This window comes from Anolis carolinensis, chromosome 4, assembly GCF_035594765.1.
Source record: "Anolis carolinensis isolate JA03-04 chromosome 4, rAnoCar3.1.pri, whole genome shotgun sequence".
Classification (NCBI taxonomy): Eukaryota; Metazoa; Chordata; class Lepidosauria; order Squamata; family Dactyloidae; genus Anolis; species Anolis carolinensis.
In genome coordinates, this window is record NC_085844.1 from 9,236,129 (window position 1) to 9,258,169 (window position 22,041).

General features: G+C 39.0%; 1 protein-coding gene across 2 annotated transcripts in view; it reads left to right on the forward strand.

Moving 5' to 3' along the window:
- Positions 1-6,572: 6,572 nt before the first annotated feature.
- Positions 6,573-22,041, forward strand: part of ago2 (argonaute RISC catalytic component 2) — a 40,068-nt gene continuing 24,599 nt past the window's right edge. The window contains exons 1-5 of one of the 2 annotated variants that reach the window (XM_016992788.2): positions 6,573-6,826; positions 19,294-19,489; positions 20,630-20,750; positions 21,196-21,380; positions 21,767-21,903. In XM_016992788.2, the coding sequence (XP_016848277.1) occupies positions 6,778-6,826; positions 19,294-19,489; positions 20,630-20,750; positions 21,196-21,380; positions 21,767-21,903 (688 nt within the window). In that variant the 5' untranslated portion in view covers positions 6,573-6,777. The remainder of the gene's footprint in view (positions 6,827-19,293; positions 19,490-20,629; positions 20,751-21,195; positions 21,381-21,766; positions 21,904-22,041) is intronic. The other variant, XM_016992787.2, reaches the window with a different exon arrangement.

Genomic DNA, 22,041 nt, shown 5'->3' on the forward strand with positions numbered 1-22,041 from the left:
CCCCGGTGAGGCAAAGCCTCGTGATGCGTCCAATCAGCGAAGGCCTTGTTGGGACATATAGAGGAAGCTTCAGGGGGAAGAAGTGAGAGCGGCCAGAGTTGGCCTGAGCGAAGACTACTGCGCATGCTCCAATGGAAAAAAAGGCCTGTCTAGGGGCGGAGAGGCTAGAGAGGCGGAAGGAAAGCTGGTCGTTACGTAATAGAGCCCGCCTCGGAACTACAACCCCCACAATTCCCAGCGCTCGCTTAGGTTTTGCTCAGAGGAGACTAACCTGTGTTCCTGAACTGGTAGGCTGTTAGTAATTGTGGGAGTTGAAGTCCAAATCATCCGGATTTCCCAAATTTTGCCCATGGCTGCTGTACATGGATTTAATATTAAATTCCAAATTCCTATTTTATAGCAATTATACTATTGCACTACAGTAGAGTCTCACTTATACATTCATTTTGGTTATAGAAAACATGAATAAAGCTCTTACCGGTATTCTCTAGGACACTTGTCTTTCAGCTGTTAGAATTGTATTTGTATTGGGACAGCCTATGATGATGATGATGTTAATACAGTAGAGTCTCACTTCTCCAACACTCGCTTATCCAACGTTCTGGATTATCCAACGCATTTTTGTAGTCAATGTTTTCAATATATCGTGATACTTTGGTGCTAAATTCGTAAATACAGTAATTACAGCATAACATTACTGCGTATTGAACTACTTTTTCTGTCAAATTTGTTGTTAAACATGATGTTTTGGTGCTTAATTTGTAAAATCATAACCTAATTTGATGTTTAATAGGCTTTTCCTTAATCCCTCCTTATTATCCAACATATTCACTTATCCAACGTTCTGCCAGTCCGTTTATGTTGGATAAGTGAGACTACTGTATATTGTTTCCTCTAATGGGTCGTGAGCATCCACAGGAAGGAATCCCACTGGAGAATTGCAGCACACCAAAATACCGGGGAGTTACCTTGGACCGTGCTCTGACTTACAAGAAGCACTGCCTGACTATCAAGCAAAAAGTGGGGGCTAGAAATAGCATCCCATGAAAACTGACTGGCACCACATAGCGACCACAACCAGACACAGTGAAAACATCTGCCCTTGTGCTTTGCTATTCTGCTGCTGAATAAGCATGCCCAGTATGGAACGTTAAAACAGTGGATGTGGCTCTTAATGAGACATGCCACATCACAGGAAGTCTGTGCCCTACACCACTGGAGAAATTATACTGTTTAGCTAGCATTTCACCACCTGTGATGACTCATGGGCCATGTAGTCCCGTTCCTAGTACTGTTGTGACAGATGAAGAGGAAAACTTGGGTTTCCCACCGTTTCTGCCGGATTTGGAGCCCTTGCAGCTGCAAGATGTTTGCCCACAAGAAGTCAGGCAAACAAGCCTTGAGCAGAAATCTCCCCCATTTTCTCGCCGCCTTTATTATAATCAAGATAGAAGCGCTCGGGAGGCGACTCGCAGGAGCGCCAGGATTGCTGCCAGACAATTAGTTGATTAAGTCTGTTTCCCTTGGGAAAGTTTAAGGAGTCCTGCATCTGGACACAGAATAGGTTTCGTTTCTTGTTTCCCCAGAGAAAGTGTTCTTTGGCGGGAAAACAAGATCCTATATAGGTGTTTGGCCACTAGGATTCCATGCGGAGTCAATTCGTCAGCTTCGGGAGTAGATTGTGTGTGGACTACGCTACTCCAGTTTCCAGGACCTTGCTCTCGTTCCAGCCCTGCCTTGTTCCCCGGACCCCGCCACGGATTTTGCCACGGACCCTGTTCTTGTTCCTCGTTTCTTGTTGCCTTGAATCAAGCCTCGTTTGCCAAGGATCTAGTTCGCTCTCCAGCCTTGCATCAAGTTCCATGGACTAAAGGACCTTGTCATTTCCCCTCACTTTGCTTGGCAAAGTGTGTGTTTCGGTTATTGGATTACAACTTTGGACTTTAATATCTCATATTGGACATTGTTTTCCTGGACTATATTTGACCTTTCCTGAAAGGTCTACTTCTGAACTATATTCTACACTTGTTTTTATTGACTTTATATATTTCTTTAATAAAGATATTAGATAGATTCTGGTCTCTGCGCATGGTTATTGGTGCTCTGCAGCCTGGGTCCTGACACCACCTGACATCCACCGGGAAGTAGCAGCCAGCAATGAAAGGACCAAGGCAGTGACATCTCTGGTCCATCCCCAGTTCGGTTAACAGTCAACACACCAATGCCTTAAATCAATAAATAGTTTTCTAAAATCTACAGAGATACTCACAGGAACACTTCAGCAAGCAAGAGTCCAAAAGTGGCAGGCTAAAACCTGGAAGCTCAATCAGTGGCTGATGCCCTCCTGGGCACACAGAAAACTGGGCAACTTGGAAGGCACTGAACAGACTGCGCTCTGGCACCACAAGATGCAGAGCCAACCTTAAGCAATGGTGCCACAAAGTGGAGTCCACAACATGCGAGTGTGGAGAAGAGCAAACCACAGACCACTTACTACAATGCAGTCTGGGTCCTGCCACATGCACAATGGAAGACCTGCTTACAGCAACACCAGAGGCACTCCAAGTGGCCAGCTACTTGTCAAATGACATTTAGCATAATGCCAAGTTGTTGTTGTTTTAAGCTTTGTGTTTTCAAATACATTACAACTTTTACCCTCATTTCTGACATGAGCAATAAATATATCCACAGGTTTAGTATCCTAGGACTCCTGGAAGGAGATATGCAAAATTGGAGAAAGGAATATGAAGAGAATACTGATGATGCCAAAGGTAAAGGTTTTCCCCTGACATTAAGTCTAGTCGTGTTGGACTTGTGTCGGGAGAAGAGGGGTAAAAAATGACTCAAATAAAATAAAGTTATGGTAATAAAATAATAATAGTTATCTAAGGATTGCTTTTATTTGTTCTGTGTGACAGAAGAAAAGGCAGTCGAGTGAAACCCTGAGGGAGCTTCTGAAGCAACAGAGGAGGCAGGTAAAATCATAATGATAACTAATGATGGGAGGCTTGTTTTTATTTGTTTTGAGTGGTGGAAAAGCAGGTCTATGAGTGAGCTTCTGAGGCAGAAAAGGCTGGAAACAATGATGATTATGGTAATAATGAGGGGAGTCGAACCACAAAGGCTCTGGCATAAACTAGTACAGGTGATCCCAGTGGTAATCGGCACACTGGGTGCTGTGCCAAAAGATCCAGCCGTCATTTGAAAACAATAAAGATCGACAAAATCATGATCTGTCAACTGCAAAAGGCCACCTTACTTGGATCTGCACTCATCATTAAAAAATACATCACATAGTCCTAAACGCTTGGGAAGTGTTTGACTTGGGATTTTATGATACAAAATGCAGCATATACATCTTGTTTGCTGTGTCATATGGCGTTTTTGCATCAATAATAATAAGGCTTGTTTGTATTTAATCTACAAATACAGGGAGGAGGCTGATACCCATGCAGTGGGTGGCTTTCACAGTGTTCAGCCTTATTTCTGAAACAGAAGAATGGCCTGCCTCAGGGGAGTGTGCTTGCTCCATAAATGTTTAACATTTACACAAATGACCAGCCACTGTCAGAAGGGACAGAGTGTCATCTATGCTGACGATCATGCCATCACCACCCAAGCAGGTGGCCTTGAAATGGTTGAACAAAAGCTCTCTGAAGCTTTAGGTGCTCTTACTGCATATTACAGGGAAAACGTGCTGATCCCTAATCCATCTAAAATACAGACGTGTGCTTTTCACCTTAAGAACAGAAAAGCACTTTGAGCTCTGATGATTACCTGGGAAGGAATCCCACTGGAGCATTGCAGCACACCAAAACACTTGGGAGCTACCCTGGACCATGCTCTGACTTACAAGAAGCACTGCTTGTCTATCAAGCAAAAAGTGGGGTCTAGAAATAAAATAATAGGACAGCTGACTGGCACAACCTGGGGATCACAACCATAAACAGTGAAAACATTTGCGCTTGTGCTTTGCTACTCTGCTGCTGATGGAATACATCTCACCACGCTAAAACAGTGGATGCGGCTCTTAATGAGACATGCCGCATTATCACAAGATGTCTACGCCCCACACCACTGGAGAAATTATACTGTTTAGCCGGTATTGCACCACCTGACATCCACTGGTAAATAGCAGCCAGCAATGAAAGGACCAAGGCAATGACATCTCTGGCCCATCCCATTTGGATATGCCAACACCTTAAATCAAAAAATAGTTTCCTAAGAACTACAGAGATACTCACAGGCAGGGCTGTAGCGGGGGGGGGGGGGGGAGTTGAATTTTTCAGGTTTTTTTTTTTTACTGGTTTACTCGTGAATTTTCACTGGTTAACCAAATCCCAATGAGTGTCCACTGAAGTTTATTGATAAAGCCTGATTTCTAAATTATTTTGCATTATGGGACTATTTTTCATGATTTGCTGAAAAAAAAAATTCACACATACCACCACCACCATCCCGAATTTTTTTTTTCTGGCTATGCCCTGCAAGCGAGGGTCCAAAATTGACAGGCTGAAGCCCAGAACGTCAATCAGTGGCAGATGCCGGATGAGAGAGACTCCCTCCTGGGCACACAGAAGATTGGGCGACTTGGAAGGCACTGAACAGACTGCGCTCTGGCACCACGAGATGCAGAGCCAACCATAAGCAATGGGGCCACAAAGTGGAGTCCACAACATGCGAGTGTGGAGAAGAGCAAACCACAGACTACTGATTACAATGCATTCTGAGCCCTGCCACATGCACCATGGAGGACTTTCTTACAGTGACACCAGAGGCACTCCAAGGGGCCAGTCACTGGTCAAAGTCTAAGTTTTTAAGTTGCTTTATTTGATATGTTAATTGGGTTTTTATTTTGGGATATGATATTTTAACTGATTATGTATTGTGGTCGGATGTATTTGTATGAATTTTGTATTTTGTACGCTGCTTTGAATCCCACCCATGGGAGAGAAGTGGGACAGAAATGAATAAATAATAATAATAATAATAATTACAGTAGAGTCTCACTTTATCCAAGCTAAACGGGCCGGCAGAACCGTGGATAAGCGAATATCTTGGATAATAAGGAGGGATTAAGGAAAAGCCTATTAAACATCAAATGTTATGTTGTAATTACTGTATTTATGAATTTAGCACCAAAATATCACAATATATTGAAAACTGACTACAAAAATGCATTGGATAATCCAGAACCTTAGATAAGCGAGTCTTGGATAAGTGAGACTCTAGTGTATTATTATAATAAAAGGACATTTAGTATAATGCCAAGTGTTTTTTTTCCCTTAACTTTGTTTGTGTTTCCAAATACAGTAGAGTCTCACTTATCCAAGACTCGCTTATCCAACGTTCTGAATTATCCAACACATTTTTGTAGCCAATGTTTTCAATACATCGTGATATTTTGGTGCTAAATTTGTAAATACAGTAATTACTACATAGTATTACTGTGTATTGAACTACTTTTTCTGTCAAATTTGTTGTATATCATGATGTTTTGGTGCTTAATTTGTAAAATCATAACCTAGTCTGATGTTTAATAGGCTTTTCCTTAATCTCTCCTTATTATCCAACATATTCGCTTATCCAACGTTCTGCTGGCCCATTTATGTTGGATAAGCGAGACTCTACTGTAGTAATAATAATACAGTAATAATAATAATAATAATAATAATAATAAAAGGAAATTTAGTATAATGCCAAGTTTTTCTTTAACTTTGCACAGTAGAGTCTTACTTATCCAAGACTCACTTATCCAAGGTTCTGGATTATCCACGGCATTTTTGTAGTCAGTGTTTTCAATATATCATGATATTTTGGTGCTAAATTCGTAAATACAGTAATTAGAGCATAACATTACTGCATATTGAACTACTTCTCTGTCAAATTTGTTGTATATCATGATGTTTTGGTGCTTAATTTGTAAAATCATAACCTAATCTGAAGTTTAATAGGCTTTTCCTTAATCTCTCCTTATTATCCAACATATTCGCTTATCCAACATTCTGCCGGCCCGTTTACGTTGGATAAGCGAGACTCTACTGTAGTTCAATACACGTTAACGTAATGTAGTAATTACTGTATTTATGAATTTAGCACCAAAATATCACGATACATTGAAAACATTGAACACAGAAATATTGACTTCTAACAGGCCGACTGTGTTGGATAATATAGAACGTTGGATAAGTGGAGGTTGGATAAGCGAGACGCTAGTGTACTTGCAAATACATTACAGCTTGTACCCTCGTTTCGCTTCTGACACGATAAATAAGTAAAAAAATTATCACCTCAGTTTCTGCCTCAGAGGCTTGACTGTGAGGGAAAAGTAGGTCCATCTGAGGGCGGCTCTGTGGCAGAACGGAAAATGACGATAATAATGATGATAATAATAATATCATGTTTGCTGTGTACTAATCCTGTTGTGCATCAAATACTGTTAATAATAATAATGATGATGATGAGTTTGTACTTGTGCTGTGAGGGAAGCGGAGGCCATGGCCGTGCGGGCGAGGCCTTGTCGGGGCCTGAGGCGAGCGCGGCCTACCTCCCTCCTTCCGTGGCTCCTCCTCCTCCCGCGTCTTCCCTCCGCCTCCTCCCTCCGCCCGCCTCCTCCGTCTCTCTGGGCCTGAGGCCGCCTGGCCCGGGGACTCCCTGCCTCCCTCCCTCCTTCCCTCCTCGGTCGGGGAGCGAAGCAGAACGAGGAGGCGGCGGCCGAGGAGGAAGAGGAGGCGGAGGCGGGTTCCCACCGTCCCTCGAGAAGAAGAGTATTCCGCCATGTATTCCGCCGGGGGCTCTTCCCCCGTCGCGGGAGCCGCCGGGCCCGGTGAGAGACCACTTTTATGACTATTTATGTACATTATATACCATATATATTGAATACATTTTGAAACTAAGGCCTTGCAGGGAGCACGAGGCGCCGCTAACAGTGAAAAAGAGGGGGAGGGGGGGGGGTCTGAGGAGGGCTCGCACCACGCGCCGATGCTTGCTTGCCTGCCTGCCTGCCTGCCTGCCTGCCCTTTTGGGCCTCTGCGCTCGCCGTCGTTTTGGCCGCCTTCTCTCTCTTCTTTCGTTTGAAGCCTGCCCGCCTCCCCTGAAATGGCCTCACTTCAGGGCCCTGCAAAAGAAGCGCCTTCCCCACCATTATTAGCACCCATAATGGTTGTTAGGAGCCTATTCGGAATTATAGCTCTCATCTAAAGCAGGCCTGGGCAGACTTTGGCCCTCCCTCCAGGTGTTTTTGGACTTCAACTCCCACAATCCCTAACCGGCTGTTAGGGATTGTGGGAGTTGAAGTCCAAAACATCTGCAGGGCCCAAGTTTGCCCAGCCCTGTCAGCACCCATAACTACATAATAATAATTATCTAATACTAATGGGACACTCAGAATCCAATCCTCATCACCCACAAACAGCAACATATTACTGTATTATTATTATTATTAGCCACTCAGAATCCAATCCTCATCACCCACAACAGCAAATAATAATAATAATAATAATAATAATTATTATTATTAGCCACTCAGAATCCAATCCTCATCACCCACAACAGCAAATTATTATTATTATTATTATTATTAGGCACTCAGAATCCAATCCTCATCACCCACAACAGCAAATAATAATAATAATAATAATAAGGCACTCAGAATCCAATTCTCATCACCCACAACAGCAAATTATTATTATTATTACATTATTATTATTATTAGGCACTCAGAATCCAATCCTTATCACCCACAACAGTAACATATTATTATTATTAGGCACTCAGAATCCAATCCTCATCACCCACAAACAGCAACATCATTTATTATTATTATTATTATATTATTATTATTAGGCACTCAGAATCCAATCTTCATCACCCACAACAGCTAATAATAATAATAATAATATTTGATTGTATGACACAGCAAACAAGATAGATATGCTTGATTTCGTATCACAAAATCACAAGTCGAACACTTCCCAAGTGTCTAGGGCTGTGTGATGTATTTTCGGATGATGCATGCAGATCCCAGCAGGGTGGCCTTTTGCAGTTGGCAGATCATAATCCAATCCTCATCACCCACAACAGCAAATAATAATAATAATAATTATTATTATTATTATTAGGCACTCAGAATCCAATACTCATCACCCACAGCAGCAACATATTATTATTATTGAGTAATTATATTGAGTTTTTGAGTAATTATATTGGACTACTGCCGACTTCTGAGCCTGAATATATTGCATAAGATTTCCCTTTATGGTTCCCGTCCCCTTGATCTGGTCATGTAAGTGTGATTTATTGTTATAATTGTATTATTTTACTTTGTTTAATAATGTGTATTATGTTGTTATGTAATGTTTGTGTTGCTTTTATGACTGTAAACCGCCCTGAGTCCCATCCGGGAGATAGGGCGGTATATAAATAAAGTTTTTTTTATTATTATTATTATTATTATTATTATTATCATTATTATTGTTGACTCAAAGACACAATATGAAACCGCAAACGAGATCTATATGCTGGATTTCGTATCACAAAATCACAAGTTGAACACTTCCCAAGCGTTTAGGACGGTGTGATGTATTTTCGGATGATGCGTGCATTAATAATGATGATTATGATTATTATTAGGCTCTCAGAATACATTTCTCATCACCCACAACAGCAACTACTACTACTACAACTTATTATTGTTATTATTATTCACTCAGAATCCAATCCTTATTACCCCCAACAGCAACATATTATTATTATTATTATTATTAGCCACTCAGAGTCCAATCCTCATCACCCACAACAGCAAAATATTAATAATAATATTAATAATAATATAACTTGACGATAATGACCTCTTTTCAGTCCTCCTCACACACAGCAACATAATTATATTAGTAATAATACAATATTATCAATAATATAATAACCTAATATTAATGGGGCAGCCAGAATCCAATAATCATCAACATAATATTAACAACAATAATAAGGGCACCCAGAATAGGGGCTACTTTTCTAACCTCATCATCTACAGCAACAAGACAACCAAGTAATAATAATCAATATAATAATAATAATAATAATAATAAAATGGAATAATAGGGGCACATGGAAAAGGGGGTTCTTTTCCAATCATCATAATTATCCTCCACAATGTAGTAGTATAGTAACAATAATATCATCATACAATAGCAGAATAATAATAGATGCACCTGGAAAAAGGGCTCCTTTCCAATCATCATCTGTAGCAGCAGCCACAATATAAAATAATAATAATAAACAAACCATAAAATAATAAAAAAGAGAATACTATTGGGGGCACTTGGAAAAGGGGCTCCTTTGCAGTCATCATTATCATCACATCATCATCCACAAGAAGAACAAGGTAATCTTCAATTTAATAATAACAATAATGTAATAATAATATAATTATAAAAGATTCACTGGGGAAATAATCATCATGCATCACCACAACATAATAATATAACAATCAAATAATAAGCTAATTATAATAGGGGCACATGAAAAAGGGACTTTTTCCAGTCATCATTATCCTCCACAACATAACTGTCATTAATAACAACCGTGTGCTGTAATCATAATAATAGGGGGCCCTGGAAAAGGGGGTCCTTTCAAATAATCATACACAGCAACAACAACAACAACATAATAATAATAATAATAATAATCATCATCATCATCATCATCATCAATATAGTATAATGATAATAATGTAATCATAGGGGGATTTAGGAAATGAACTTGTGACCAATTATGAGACGAGCATTTGGAAAATGGACTTCTTTTGAATGATGATAACAACAACAACAAAGATATTTATTTATAATGCCCTTTTTGCCAAAGGGTGGGACAACATCATGTATAATCAAGAACAAGGGTAATGAAACAGAACCTTATAAATATATACAAGGTGAAATCTTAAGTATTCTGGATACACTGGATTGCTTTCTGCCACTTTGCAGCTAGTAGTGGTCTTTTGGCTTATTTGCTTTCCTTATGATGGTGCTTGGTATTGTTTCCATGTTATTTTTGATCATGCTAGTTGAGGTGTTCTATACTTGGAGAGAAAAGCTAAAACAAGAGAACAAATATTGCAAAATATTGTGCATTATGTGTTGTGTGCCACCCACCCGCTAACTCAGGAGCTGATGGCCATAGCCCTTTGGCTTGGGACTGTTTCTCCTCTTTGTTGTTATTTACTAGTGCTGCTCTTATTAGCTGGGAAACCTAATATCTCTGAGTCCTTCTGGCCCTTAATGGAGAACCACTGCCTATCTCCACTTCTCTCTTATTTGTGCACACACACCCATGGAATATGTTTCTTCATGTAGTATTTTGTTAGCTAGAGAGTGTGATGTAATGATTGGAGTATCTCTTTGACTCTGTTTACCTTCCAGGTAGTTGTGAGGATAAGGGGAGGCATAAGGATAAGGAGCATCAAGTTATCGTGTATACTTCGTGGCAAGATATAAATGTTATATGCATACAGGCATGTCCTCATAGCATCCTGTTGCCAGCTGCTTTCTGTACCAACTTGATTGCTCTGATTCACATTTTGTTGTCTAGGCAGGGTCATACAATCACTCTCACTTCCAAGTTAATTGATGCGTAGAAATTCCCATGTAGCTGACTCACGGGATCGGAGCCTTTTCTGATACCCATCTGGGCAAGGAGGAATTATCTTTCCCTCTGCCTACACTACTTAAACTTTAAATATTAGCTTGTTGTTTTGTACCCCTTTTTGCTACTGCAGTGATCCTTAATCCCTCTTATTGGCCACGATTTTGCGAAGTTACCTCTTTGCATTGGGGGCAGTGTAATGACTATCCAGTGTCAACCCTTGTGTTTGTAAAAAGGGTGATGCTAATTCTGATTTGAGCTGAAGAGAGCAGAGCTGCACAAGCTAGAAGTCTGGCCTGGCCAGCCATGATGTTTTTCATTGAGTTTATAACTGGATCTGTTTCATTAAGGAAGCACACTAGGCTGTTGCTAGGCTGCTGTATCATCTTACTTTTTCATACTAAAAAATCATTGTGTTATGGAACCTTACTGTGGTTCCCTCTGTGTCAATTATCAGTGGGGCAGAGGGAGAAAGGTTTGAAAATAAGCACAGTATCAGGTGCACCTTTTGAAATGTGCATTTAGTTAAGGAAACCTTGATGGAGCTCCTATCTAGTAGATGCCACTCTTGTTTTTTTTTTTTTTAAATACATGTATTTGAATAGACAGCACACCAGAGACATCTTGAAAATCACATTTGTGGACTGTTACCAGGGAGTGTCTTCCATTCAATCTGTTCAAAATCTTTGTTGAGCGATTGCGTGAAATCAGTTCCTCAACCCTCAATTTGCAGGACTTGTTGCTTGGGAATTGTATTATTTTCCATTTCTAATGTTAGTGACATAGCCAATGCAGTGTGGAATATGCTTTCTTGGATGCTGCCTGTAAAATTGCTTGCAATGTGGAGTATGTATCCCCTGTGTGGAGTATGTATCCCCAAGTGCCTGTGTTATCGGTTATTTTAAATCATAATACATTATACGGAGATTGAGGTCTTAGCTGCAATATTTATTGGTTGAGAGGGGACATTTAATTTTGTGTTTACCCTTCAGCAGATATTATGTTTGAGTTTCTTGCTGCCTTATACATTCATTTCAGTTATAGAAAACATGAATAAAGCTCTTGCCGGTATTCTCTAGGACACTTGACTTGTCTTTCAGCTGTTAGAATTGTATTTGTATTGGGACAGCCTATGATGATGAATGATGTTAATACAGTAGAGTCTCACTTATCCAACACTCGCTTATCCAACGTTCTGGATTATCCAACACATTTTTATAGTCAATGTTTTCAATACATCATAATATTTTGGTGCTAAATTCATAAATACAGTAATTACTACATAGCATTACTGCGTATTGAACTACTTTTTCTGTCAAATTTGTTGTAAAACATGATGCTTTGGTGCTTAATTTGTAAAATCATAACCTAATTTGATGTTTAATAGGCTTTTCCTTAATGCCTCCTTATTATCCAACGTATTTGCTTATCCAACATTCTGCTGGCCCGTTTATGTTGGATAAGTGAGACTACTGTATCTGGAAACGTCTTCTTGACAACATCTCTGGAGTTGTAACAGTGTAAATATGTACAGCTATGCTTTCCTACTCTGAAAAATCAGTAAGAGGTAACATTTAATTATCTTTAAAATGGCTAATGAAAGGGACTGCTGTTTTAAAAAATTGTGATTATAAATTTTCCTTACTTTTAAGTGAATAAATGCAAGTAATTATTTTTAAATTTTAATTTAATAAAGCCGCTAATATTAAATATTAGCTGCTCCAGGCAGATTGAAAGGGTGATTTCAGGCCTTCGTGATCACGCCTGCATGTGTTTGAGAGACACCTGTTTGTCCTGTCTGAAACAGGAGGGTTGACGAGGCAGAGCTTTGATGTGCTCCAGCAGGCCTGCTCCTGTGTGAGTTATCCTGCTTAGTGTGAAACCAAAGTCAGGCATGTCTTTGTACCTACTACTGCGCATAAATTATCACAGTGAACGTTTGTGATGCCAGAGACTATTCTTCTGCACCTAGGATCCCAAATGGAGTCCCTTTGCATCAAAGAATATCAAATGACAGAGCAAGAAAAGGACAGCTTGCATTTGGAAGAGGCCATATCTTATTGGAAGAACCAATAATTTAATTCTGAAAATGGAACCTCATATATTTATGGTTTGTGCCTTGTACACCTGTTTTAATTGCCCAACCATGGCCTTCCTAACTGATCATTCCTGCAAACATAGATTAAAGATTAAAGTGCAACAAAGATTAAAGTGTTCCAGTTTTGTAAGCTGAAACTGTTGATCTTACTTACTTAGGCGATCCCTCGTAGCTCGAGGACGATTGTCTTCCATCTTGGGTGTGTGTTCTTAGGTGGCTGAAGAGACCGATTCTTGACCCGCATATTCTCCCGCAGTGAGGACCTTGGTTTCCAGGTGGAAGGCGGTCCCGGTCGGGGTTAGCTTGACGCTCCTTCCTTTTGGCACGTTGATCATGATGTGATGATTGTGATTTGCTTCCCAACTTCATATGTATTATGGAGAAAGGTGCCATGTAGTGCATGTATTAAAACATGATTGAATGCAATGAAAACACTTTCTGCTTTGAGCTTCCTTTGTTAACTGTCCAGTTGACCAAACACTTACTGATACTGCTGTTGTGTCATGGCTTTGGATGTCCATCTGGACCGAACCATCCTGGTCACTTACTGGTATCCTGAGTTGGTATGGCATTAGAACTGTTCATTGAAGGTGTTTACTTTTCTAAAGTGTGTTGTGGGTGACTATTAGTTGTGGCAGTGTCCATGTTAGCTGTACTCAGCATGTAGGGAGATGTTCTAATAAGGCTTTTATGGAATCTCAAATATAATTCTCAAATTGAGGAACTCGCACATTTAAAACCTTTAGATTCAGCTCAAGATTTGTAATAGGGCTTTCAAGATTCAGAAATCATATATTTGGTTGCTTCAGTTCTTTTTAAAATTTAAGCTTTCTGGTTGCACCGAACAGAATTGAAGACCTTTTTCATGTATGTAAAATTACACAAGAAGCTAACTTCTTATTTTGATCAACTTGTAGATCACCTTTGGTCAACATCTTCCAGTAAAATGGAAGGAGATTCACTCAAAGAGATTCACTGAAATCATTCCTGAAAGAGGGTTCATCTATGTTGTAGAATTAATCCTGTTTGACACCACTTTAACTGCCAGGGCTCAGTGTTGTGGAATCCTCGGAGCTGTAATTTTAGAGGACCTTTCAGCCTTCTCTGCCAAATATTGCTGGTGCCTTGGCAGAGTACAAATCCCAGGCTGGCTGTCGTATTGGAAACACAACTCCACCTGTCATTGGTAATTTGGTCTATAAGAGCCTATGGGCTAAACGAGGTTGCCATTATTTCAATCCTGGGAAACATTCTTCTGGCTGATGCAATATTTTCATGACTAAGATCATTTATAAGTGTTATTTTAACGAAATGACCAACACTACTGCTTTTTATATGACTGTTTTATGAGATGGCCAAATTTCAATAGCAGATAGAATGTGGTTACTATTTTATTTGTTCCAAATTTCTTTTCTCTTTCAACACAGTATCATAAAATGTCTGTGATCAGATGAGCCACAGACATTTTCCATATCTTTTAAATCATGAGCTGAAGATTCTCAAGGCCTTGTAGGGGAAACACTTTGTGAAGAATCAAAGTGTGGTATACCAGAACAATTCCTGGGGAAAATAGGATTAAGAGCTCGTAGAGTTGACCATTTAAAAAAGTTGTGGTTCTATCACTTCTGTTTGCATGCTTTTAAAAAATGAACTGAATGTGTTATCCCCTTTTAGATATGTCATTTTAGAGAACAAAATATATACTGAAGCTAATCTATCAGTACTAATTACTGTAGTAGCTGTACATGTATATTAATAATAAAGGACTTAATTAGGTTCACTGAAATGAATTGCAAGCTCTGAAAAAGCCCATGCTAGCATGAATCATTTTTAAAGGTGCCACATGACTGGGGTTTCCCTCTTTCGTTCCTAACAGATTTATAAGACTTTCCAAACTTTATAGGATGAAGATAAATGCTGCAGACTCAGCCAACTCCAGCATCAGTTTTGGTGCTCAGTTTTAGGAAAGTCCAAATGAAAAATCCAGGCTACATACAATTGCATTTATATAACCATACACAAACTACAGTGCCTTAATGTTTTTTCTTATTTTTACTTATAAATGTACATTATAAAAGTACATTGCCTAGGGCATGTATAATTGGCCATACAGCCTTTTGGTAAAAGCCTGCAGCGTCCCTCTCATTATTTTTCTTTCCCAGTATGCCAATTTAGACTTTTTAAAAGCTCAAGTTGAAATCCATAGGAATGTTTATACAAACTACATTGCCAGAAAGACCTCAGTGCTTTGAAGGTACCAAATTCTTTTGGATCTTGGAACCTAAGCAGAATCAACCGTTGTTGGCATTTAGGAAGCTGCCATGGGATGCCAAGAATAATTTAGATATTTATATATATTTATATGCTACTTCCCAAGCAGAATTCTAGAGATGGCTTATAATAGCTTGGTCCAGACATAGTGATTTGTAAGGCAGCTCCATCAAAATCAATAGGATTTAAAGTGGCATTGACTTCTGTGTCAATTGCTGCAGTGTCATTCAGTAGCATTGAACATAGAATTAGTAAGTAATATATGGCTTTCATGAGAATGGAATTGTGAAGGAGGGAAAACTAACTTCCCTGCAAGTTTCTGGGTATGCACTGAAACATTATTTTCAGTTGGGGCCCCATCTACAATGTTTAGTATCTCAATCCAGATTATCTGATTTGAACTGGATTATATGGCAATGTAGATGCAGTGTGAGATGCCTGAAACTCCTCTGTAGTTCTGGAAAATAGGACCTTAGCACAGAGGAAACTGGGCAGATACCACAAATGCACCTTGCTCCAAAAAAGGATATTGGGCACTACTCAGTACATATCTAGTGCATTTGGTTTGGGTGAGGGTGTTATTCAATAAAGATCCTGTGAAAGACCCTGTCTATTTTAGACAGGATGGCACTCTACTCTGAGATGTTTTTCATTCCCCTGGCCCACTCAGCCAGTCCCTTGTGGCTGATTTTATGAACCATGTCTAGGGCACACTTGGTGATTCCCACCTCTCCAGGGTTCCCGCCCAAATCCTAAGTCTGCACAAAGTGGAGAGTGTGGCCAGTAAAGTGGGGCAAGCAGAAGCCAAGTTTGAGTCCACTTGGACTTGTGTCAGCCACAGCAATAGAGTGGGTGCAAAGTGTTGTCTGTATTCTTCACAACAGTATGTATTTAAAACATGTCTGTGGAAGACTTAAATTGACCAGCTCATGCAACTCATCAAGCAGATATTGGTAATATCTTAACATTATTGCCAAGCGGTTTCTCCCTCTTTCATCTATTGAATGTTTGTCCTCAACATAAGCATTTCTCTCTCTCTTGTCTGTGTTGAAGGGGATGGCAGATAGCTAAGGTCCCTCTGCACTTCCTGTGTGGGTTTGGAAGCCCTTCTTTTCCAAAGCCAATTGCAGGAGGTTATGTTGGTCCACAAGTTATCTTTGGCACAAAGTGTTTATCATCAAGTCACTGCTAGCACAGACTCTTGGCCAGGAGTTTTATGCAAAGTCAGACTCTATAGTATAAGGCTAAGAGTTAGAACTCTGTTAGAAAATATTTATATGTGAAGTTACATGAATGATTTATGCAGAGCAGCACCTGATGAAGACTTTATAAGAAACGGATGCTTTGATGCCTGTTGTGCCTCCACTGTTTAGTGTGCGTGTATTGTGTTGTTACTGATGTTTTCCAACTATTATTCTATTCAGTGTGTTATACTGTCTGTTCAGTATATTTATATGTATTGTGTCACATAGCTTTCTACCATATATTCATTTTACTCCGTGCTACCTGCTGGTTAGCACTGTCTTCACATTTGTTATTTGGTCAATTCATTTGGGAAGCAAAGTCCAAAATCTGAGAAGAGATTGGTGGGTGAATGTCTCTTTATGAAGCATCAGACCTGGTCTTCAAGGAGGAATAGGCCTCTCAAATATTAGGGAACAGTCCCTTGATATTAGCATTAAATTGGACCATTATTAGTATTTTGTATATAAAGGTAATGTTTCTCCCTAACATTTAAATTTTCAAAACAGTACCAAAATCTGCTGGCTTAAAAAAAATGATGGTAGTTCCCTCGCTACTTTGCGGTTCACTTTTCGCTCCCTTGCTGTTTTGCGGGTTTTCAATAAATATTTATGTAACCATTTATCATGATATTTTCGCTGTTTCTTAGGTTTTTGTGGTGTGCAAAGGGTTTTGGAAGGGGGGAAAGGGAGAAATAAAGGGAAGAGGGAAGGTAAGGAAGGGTTGGACATAAAAAAAGAGTTATTTAGCTCCATTCTTCTTCTCTGCCGGTGTACTGTATATTGTAACTGCTAAAATAAAGTTCAGACTGCATTGTAGTAAGCGGCCTATGGTTTGCATAAATACATAGCATAAATATGGTGTCCCTACTTTGAGGATTTTCACTTATTGCGGGTGGTCCTGGAACGTAACCCCCACAATAAGTGAGGGAACACTGTAATCCTAAATTATCAAAAATGTGTGTCTTCATCCTGTTAATGAAGCAGTCATTTTTTCTTCAGTGTTGTATTACTGTCAGTTATTTCAGAGATCTTAACTCTTGCAAATTATTATGAGCCCAACTTCTTATGCTGATACCATACAGTTATAAGAGTTTAGGTAAAATAAAATATATTGTACACCCCCAAGGTTGTGAAATTCTTACTTGTTGCAAATACTGTCAGATGTAGCAACCCTGAGAAGATTCATATGCCAAGGATAACATTGATGTGTTTATATATGTGCCTTCAAATTGCCTGTCAGCTTATGGGGATGTTATTAATTCCATGGGGGTGGCTATTAGGCAAGAAATGCTCAATGGTGGCTGGCCAATTTCTTCTTCTGAAATATAGCCCACAGCACTTGTTGTTCATGGTTGGACTCCCATCCCAGTTCTAACCAGGGCTGACTGTGCTCATCTTTCTAGATCAGGCTCTAGTGCTTTTGCAAAACACTGAAAATAAGTTTTACAGGTTTACATTTCATTTCTCCCCCTTCTAGAATATCATATGGCTTCAGCTACTTTAACACTCTTATGTTTGAAGTTGATAGGTAGTGATGGGGAAAGAACATGTAACATTCAGGCTAAGATAAGGAGTACTTTCAGTTTATTAGCAACTATTAGCGACTCCTCAGGGTGACATAAAATAGGCTTTGGTACAGCTTGATATCCTATAAGTACATAAAACTGTTTAGAAGCTATATTTATGAGTGATGTTTGGTGTTATAAGAGATTCTGAAATAAATTACAGTATTAATACTGTCCATCTTTGGGCTTCTTGTCTCCTACTGCTGAAGAATATTGGTGCTTGAGAAAGGATGATAGAAACTTTCACACACTTCGTTTGGGATGTTAACTTGATTTAAATTACCTTTCTGCTGCTTCTGTAGACAAGAGAAAAATAGACTTGGCTGGATATTGAGGTGCCCAACTGAATAAGAACTTGAGTATCTTTTCTTCTTTCGTGCTCAGAATAGGAAATAAGGAAATACAGTAGAGTCTCACTTATCCAAACTAAACGGACTGGCAGAACCTTGGATAAGCGAAAATGTTGGATAATAAGAAGGGATTAGGGAAAAGCCTTTTACACATCAAATTAGGTTATGATTTTACAAATTAAGCACCAAAACATCATGTTATACAACAAATTTGACAGAAAAGGTAGTTCAATACGCAGTAATATTATGTTGTAATTACTGTATTTACGAATTTAGCACCAAAATATCATGATATATTGAAAACATTGACTACGAAAATGCATTGGATAATCCAGAACCTTGGATAATCGAGTCTTGGATACGTGAGACTCTACTGTAAGAGGAAAATGCAGGGAAGTAGGATGTTTTCTGAGTTCTTCTGCTTCATATTTCAGTTCATTATCTCAGTAAAGCTTTACATATGTCAAGAGTCATCACAAAATATTAAGTAGGAGCAGTGCACCTTTACCACTCATGACCTCTGTTTAACATTAATGCCACAAAAACTCTGCAGGTGCTCTAGTTTGAGGCAAAAAAGCCATTTCAATAGGTAGGCTTGTTATCTGGGGTTGTGTTGAAAATTCCTTAATATTTCAGTGTTCTGAGAGGTCCAATAAAGCTGAGTCATGGAAGATTCAAGAAAAAAAGGGGGCACTATTTCATTTTAATCTATGTTTTACATGCCAGTGTATTACTTCCAGCTTCAATGGACTGTGAATCATGCCTCTGTGTCATATATAGCTGCTTACTAGAGTGTATGAGAGCAGGGAGCATTATAATCTGTGATGCTAAGCTGATTGTAAGATAAAGTACTCTGGGTGGCTTAAATAATATTTGAACTACGGCAATTGATCTTGCACTGCTGGGAGAATGATTTTTGCCATTAATGGCAAGAAAACTCACATTATCCTTTCATTCTGGCTTCTGGCTTCTTTTTTTGATACTTATTACCTTACCGTTAATGACAGGTGAGATGAAGATTGGTTTCAAGCAGCAGTTCCCTTTTTTCTCTACAAAAGGAATATATTTCCTGGAGAACTGCCTTTGTAGGACTTGCATCACTGATTTTGCTTTGCTTTTCCTTCTAGTCCTTGCAACACCTCCACCTCTGCCACCTCCAATACAGGCATATGCATTCAAGCCGCCTCCTCGACCTGACTTTGGGACTTCAGGGAGAACAATCAAACTACAAGCCAACTTTTTTGAAATGGACATTCCCAAAATTGACATATATCATTACGAATTGGATATAAAGCCAGAGAAGTGCCCTAGAAGAGTTAACAGGTACAGTACACTTTGATTTTTCCTCAGCCTCGTGTATTCCATCCTCTTCATTTCAAAACAAGCCTATTTCAGCACAGAAAAATTTCTTGCAAAGACATTTCTTAGTAAGATACAGCAATGCCATTTTGTTTGCATTTAAAGCTAGCACCTTTTAAAAAACAGTTGTTTTTTTCTTAATCATCTTTTATCACACTGAGTACCTCCTTGTCTTCTTTCTCTAGTGTCGTAAATACTGTGCTTTAAATCACGTGTCAAACTCAATGCCCACAATGTCTGGACACATTTCAGAGCTTGTAGCATTTTTAATGGTTGTGTTTGCATTTTGTTTGTGTTTGTTGTTATTTTTAGAACAGGATCAATGGATGAGGATGGTGTGTGATATGTTAGCTTGGGTTATTTAACTATATGTTAAGGAGGTAATTACTTTTATACAGTCTTACAATTACAAACAGCCCTTTCAAGGCAACCATAAGGATGATGTGGCCCGCAATGAAAATCATTTTGATTCTTCTGTTTGAAATGAAATGTTGCCATTTTAGATAGTATTATTGGCATGGCTGCTTATGTTTGTGAAGATTTCCCTACAGCTCAACTATTGCTGAACTTGCTTTCTGCGTTGTTCTACAGTTTGTTATCAAGCCTCTTAAATGAGGTGCTACTGACAGCTTATTTTTCTGTCTTCATTTACCAGCAAGAGGGAAGTAAATATCTGCCTTTATCCCACCCTGAGAAAAAAGGGGTACAAAATCAGTAAATAGAATATTAAAAAATCCATTAGTCTAGTGGTAGAAAATATTTTTGAGAATATACATACACACACACACAGACACACACACACACACATGAATGAAAAGATAAGAGATTGCATATCTTCATCAGATTTCCTGTGAATTGAAAATGTTCAGATGAAGATATGTGTAGTCTACAACGTTGCTTTTAAAGGCTTCAACAACTGAAGCCATAACATTCCGCTCAGTGTCTTTTGACACCTGAATGACCCCAAGGGTTGTGTAGGTCCCAACCAGTTAATGGCATTTTGCTTTTTTTTTTAATATTGATTTTTGATATTTGAATATTGATTCAGCTCTTTTTTGCTTGAACAGTGGAATATGTTTTGTTAACAGAATTCTCTGTTTCTAGAGAAATAGTTGAACACATGGTACAGCACTTTAAAGCACAGATATTTGGGGATCGCAAGCCAGTATTTGATGGAAGAAAAAACCTCTACACAGCTATGCCGCTTCCAATAGGGAGAGATAAAGTAAGTATATAATGCCAGCTTGAGTTGTCTTCACAAATTTTCCTATATACATTTTCATAATGGGCAAAACTACATGTTTTCCATACATTTTAAAATGTTTTTATGAATTTTAACTGAATTGTTTTTAATACTAATGATGTTTAATACTGTTTTAATATTTGTATACATTAAATTGTATTGTGATGCTTTTTAATGTCAGAAGCTTTGAGTCTCCTTATGGAGAGAAAAAGTGGGATATAATTAAATATAATATTAGTAATAATAATAGTAATAATAGTAAATATTATTTTAGTTAACACAGATACATATCTTGGAGCCCAAGGTGTGATATCTATCTATCTATCTATCTATCTATCTATCTATCTATCTATCTATCTATCTATACATCTACAGGTGTATATCTCTAAAACGGAAAGAATCATCTTGTTGTCGTTTCCAAATGTTGCAGGTGGAATTGGAGGTGACGTTGCCAGGAGAAGGGAAGGACAGGATATTCAAGGTGGCGATAAAGTGGATGTCGGGCGTCAGTCTGCAGGCCTTACACGACGCTCTCTCCGGCCGTCTTCCAAGCGTCCCTTTTGAAACGATACAGGCGCTGGATGTGGTCATGAGGCACCTGCCTTCCATGAGGTGGGGGGAAAATTCATCGTCACAGAAAATGTAGCATGTTGAGATGAACTAGCTTAAAACTCTCATCTTTTTCAAACAACACATTTTACTTGAAGAAATATAACTGAAGAAAATATGGGGAAAAGATGCCTTGAATGTGAACCATAATATACATATAGTTGTCCATATGGACTTTTCAGTTTACCTTAATACAAGCATGGGCAAACTTTGCCCTCTGGGTGTTTTGGACGTCAACTCTCACAATTCCTAACAGCCAGTAAGCTGTTAGGAATTGTGGGGGTTGAAGTCCAAAACACTTGGAGGGTCCAAGTTTGCCCATGCCTGGTCTGGAGCTAAGCTTTACAGTGCTTTATACGTCTTGTAAATCTGTTTGGTTTCCCTTGTAGGTACACTCCTGTGGGCCGGTCCTTTTTCACTGCATCCGAAGGCTGCTCCAATCCCTTGGGAGGGGGCAGAGAAGTTTGGTTTGGATTTCATCAGTCAGTTAGGCCTTCACTGTGGAAAATGATGCTGAACATTGATGGTATGTTTTTTGCTACTTCTCCATCTGTTCATGTTTACAATTTTTTAATAATTGCATAAAAGAGTGCTCTTCAATCAGATTTCTGATGAGTAGTTGCCTTAGATCTGGAAACCTGCTTCAGTGTCATTCGTCTCCCGT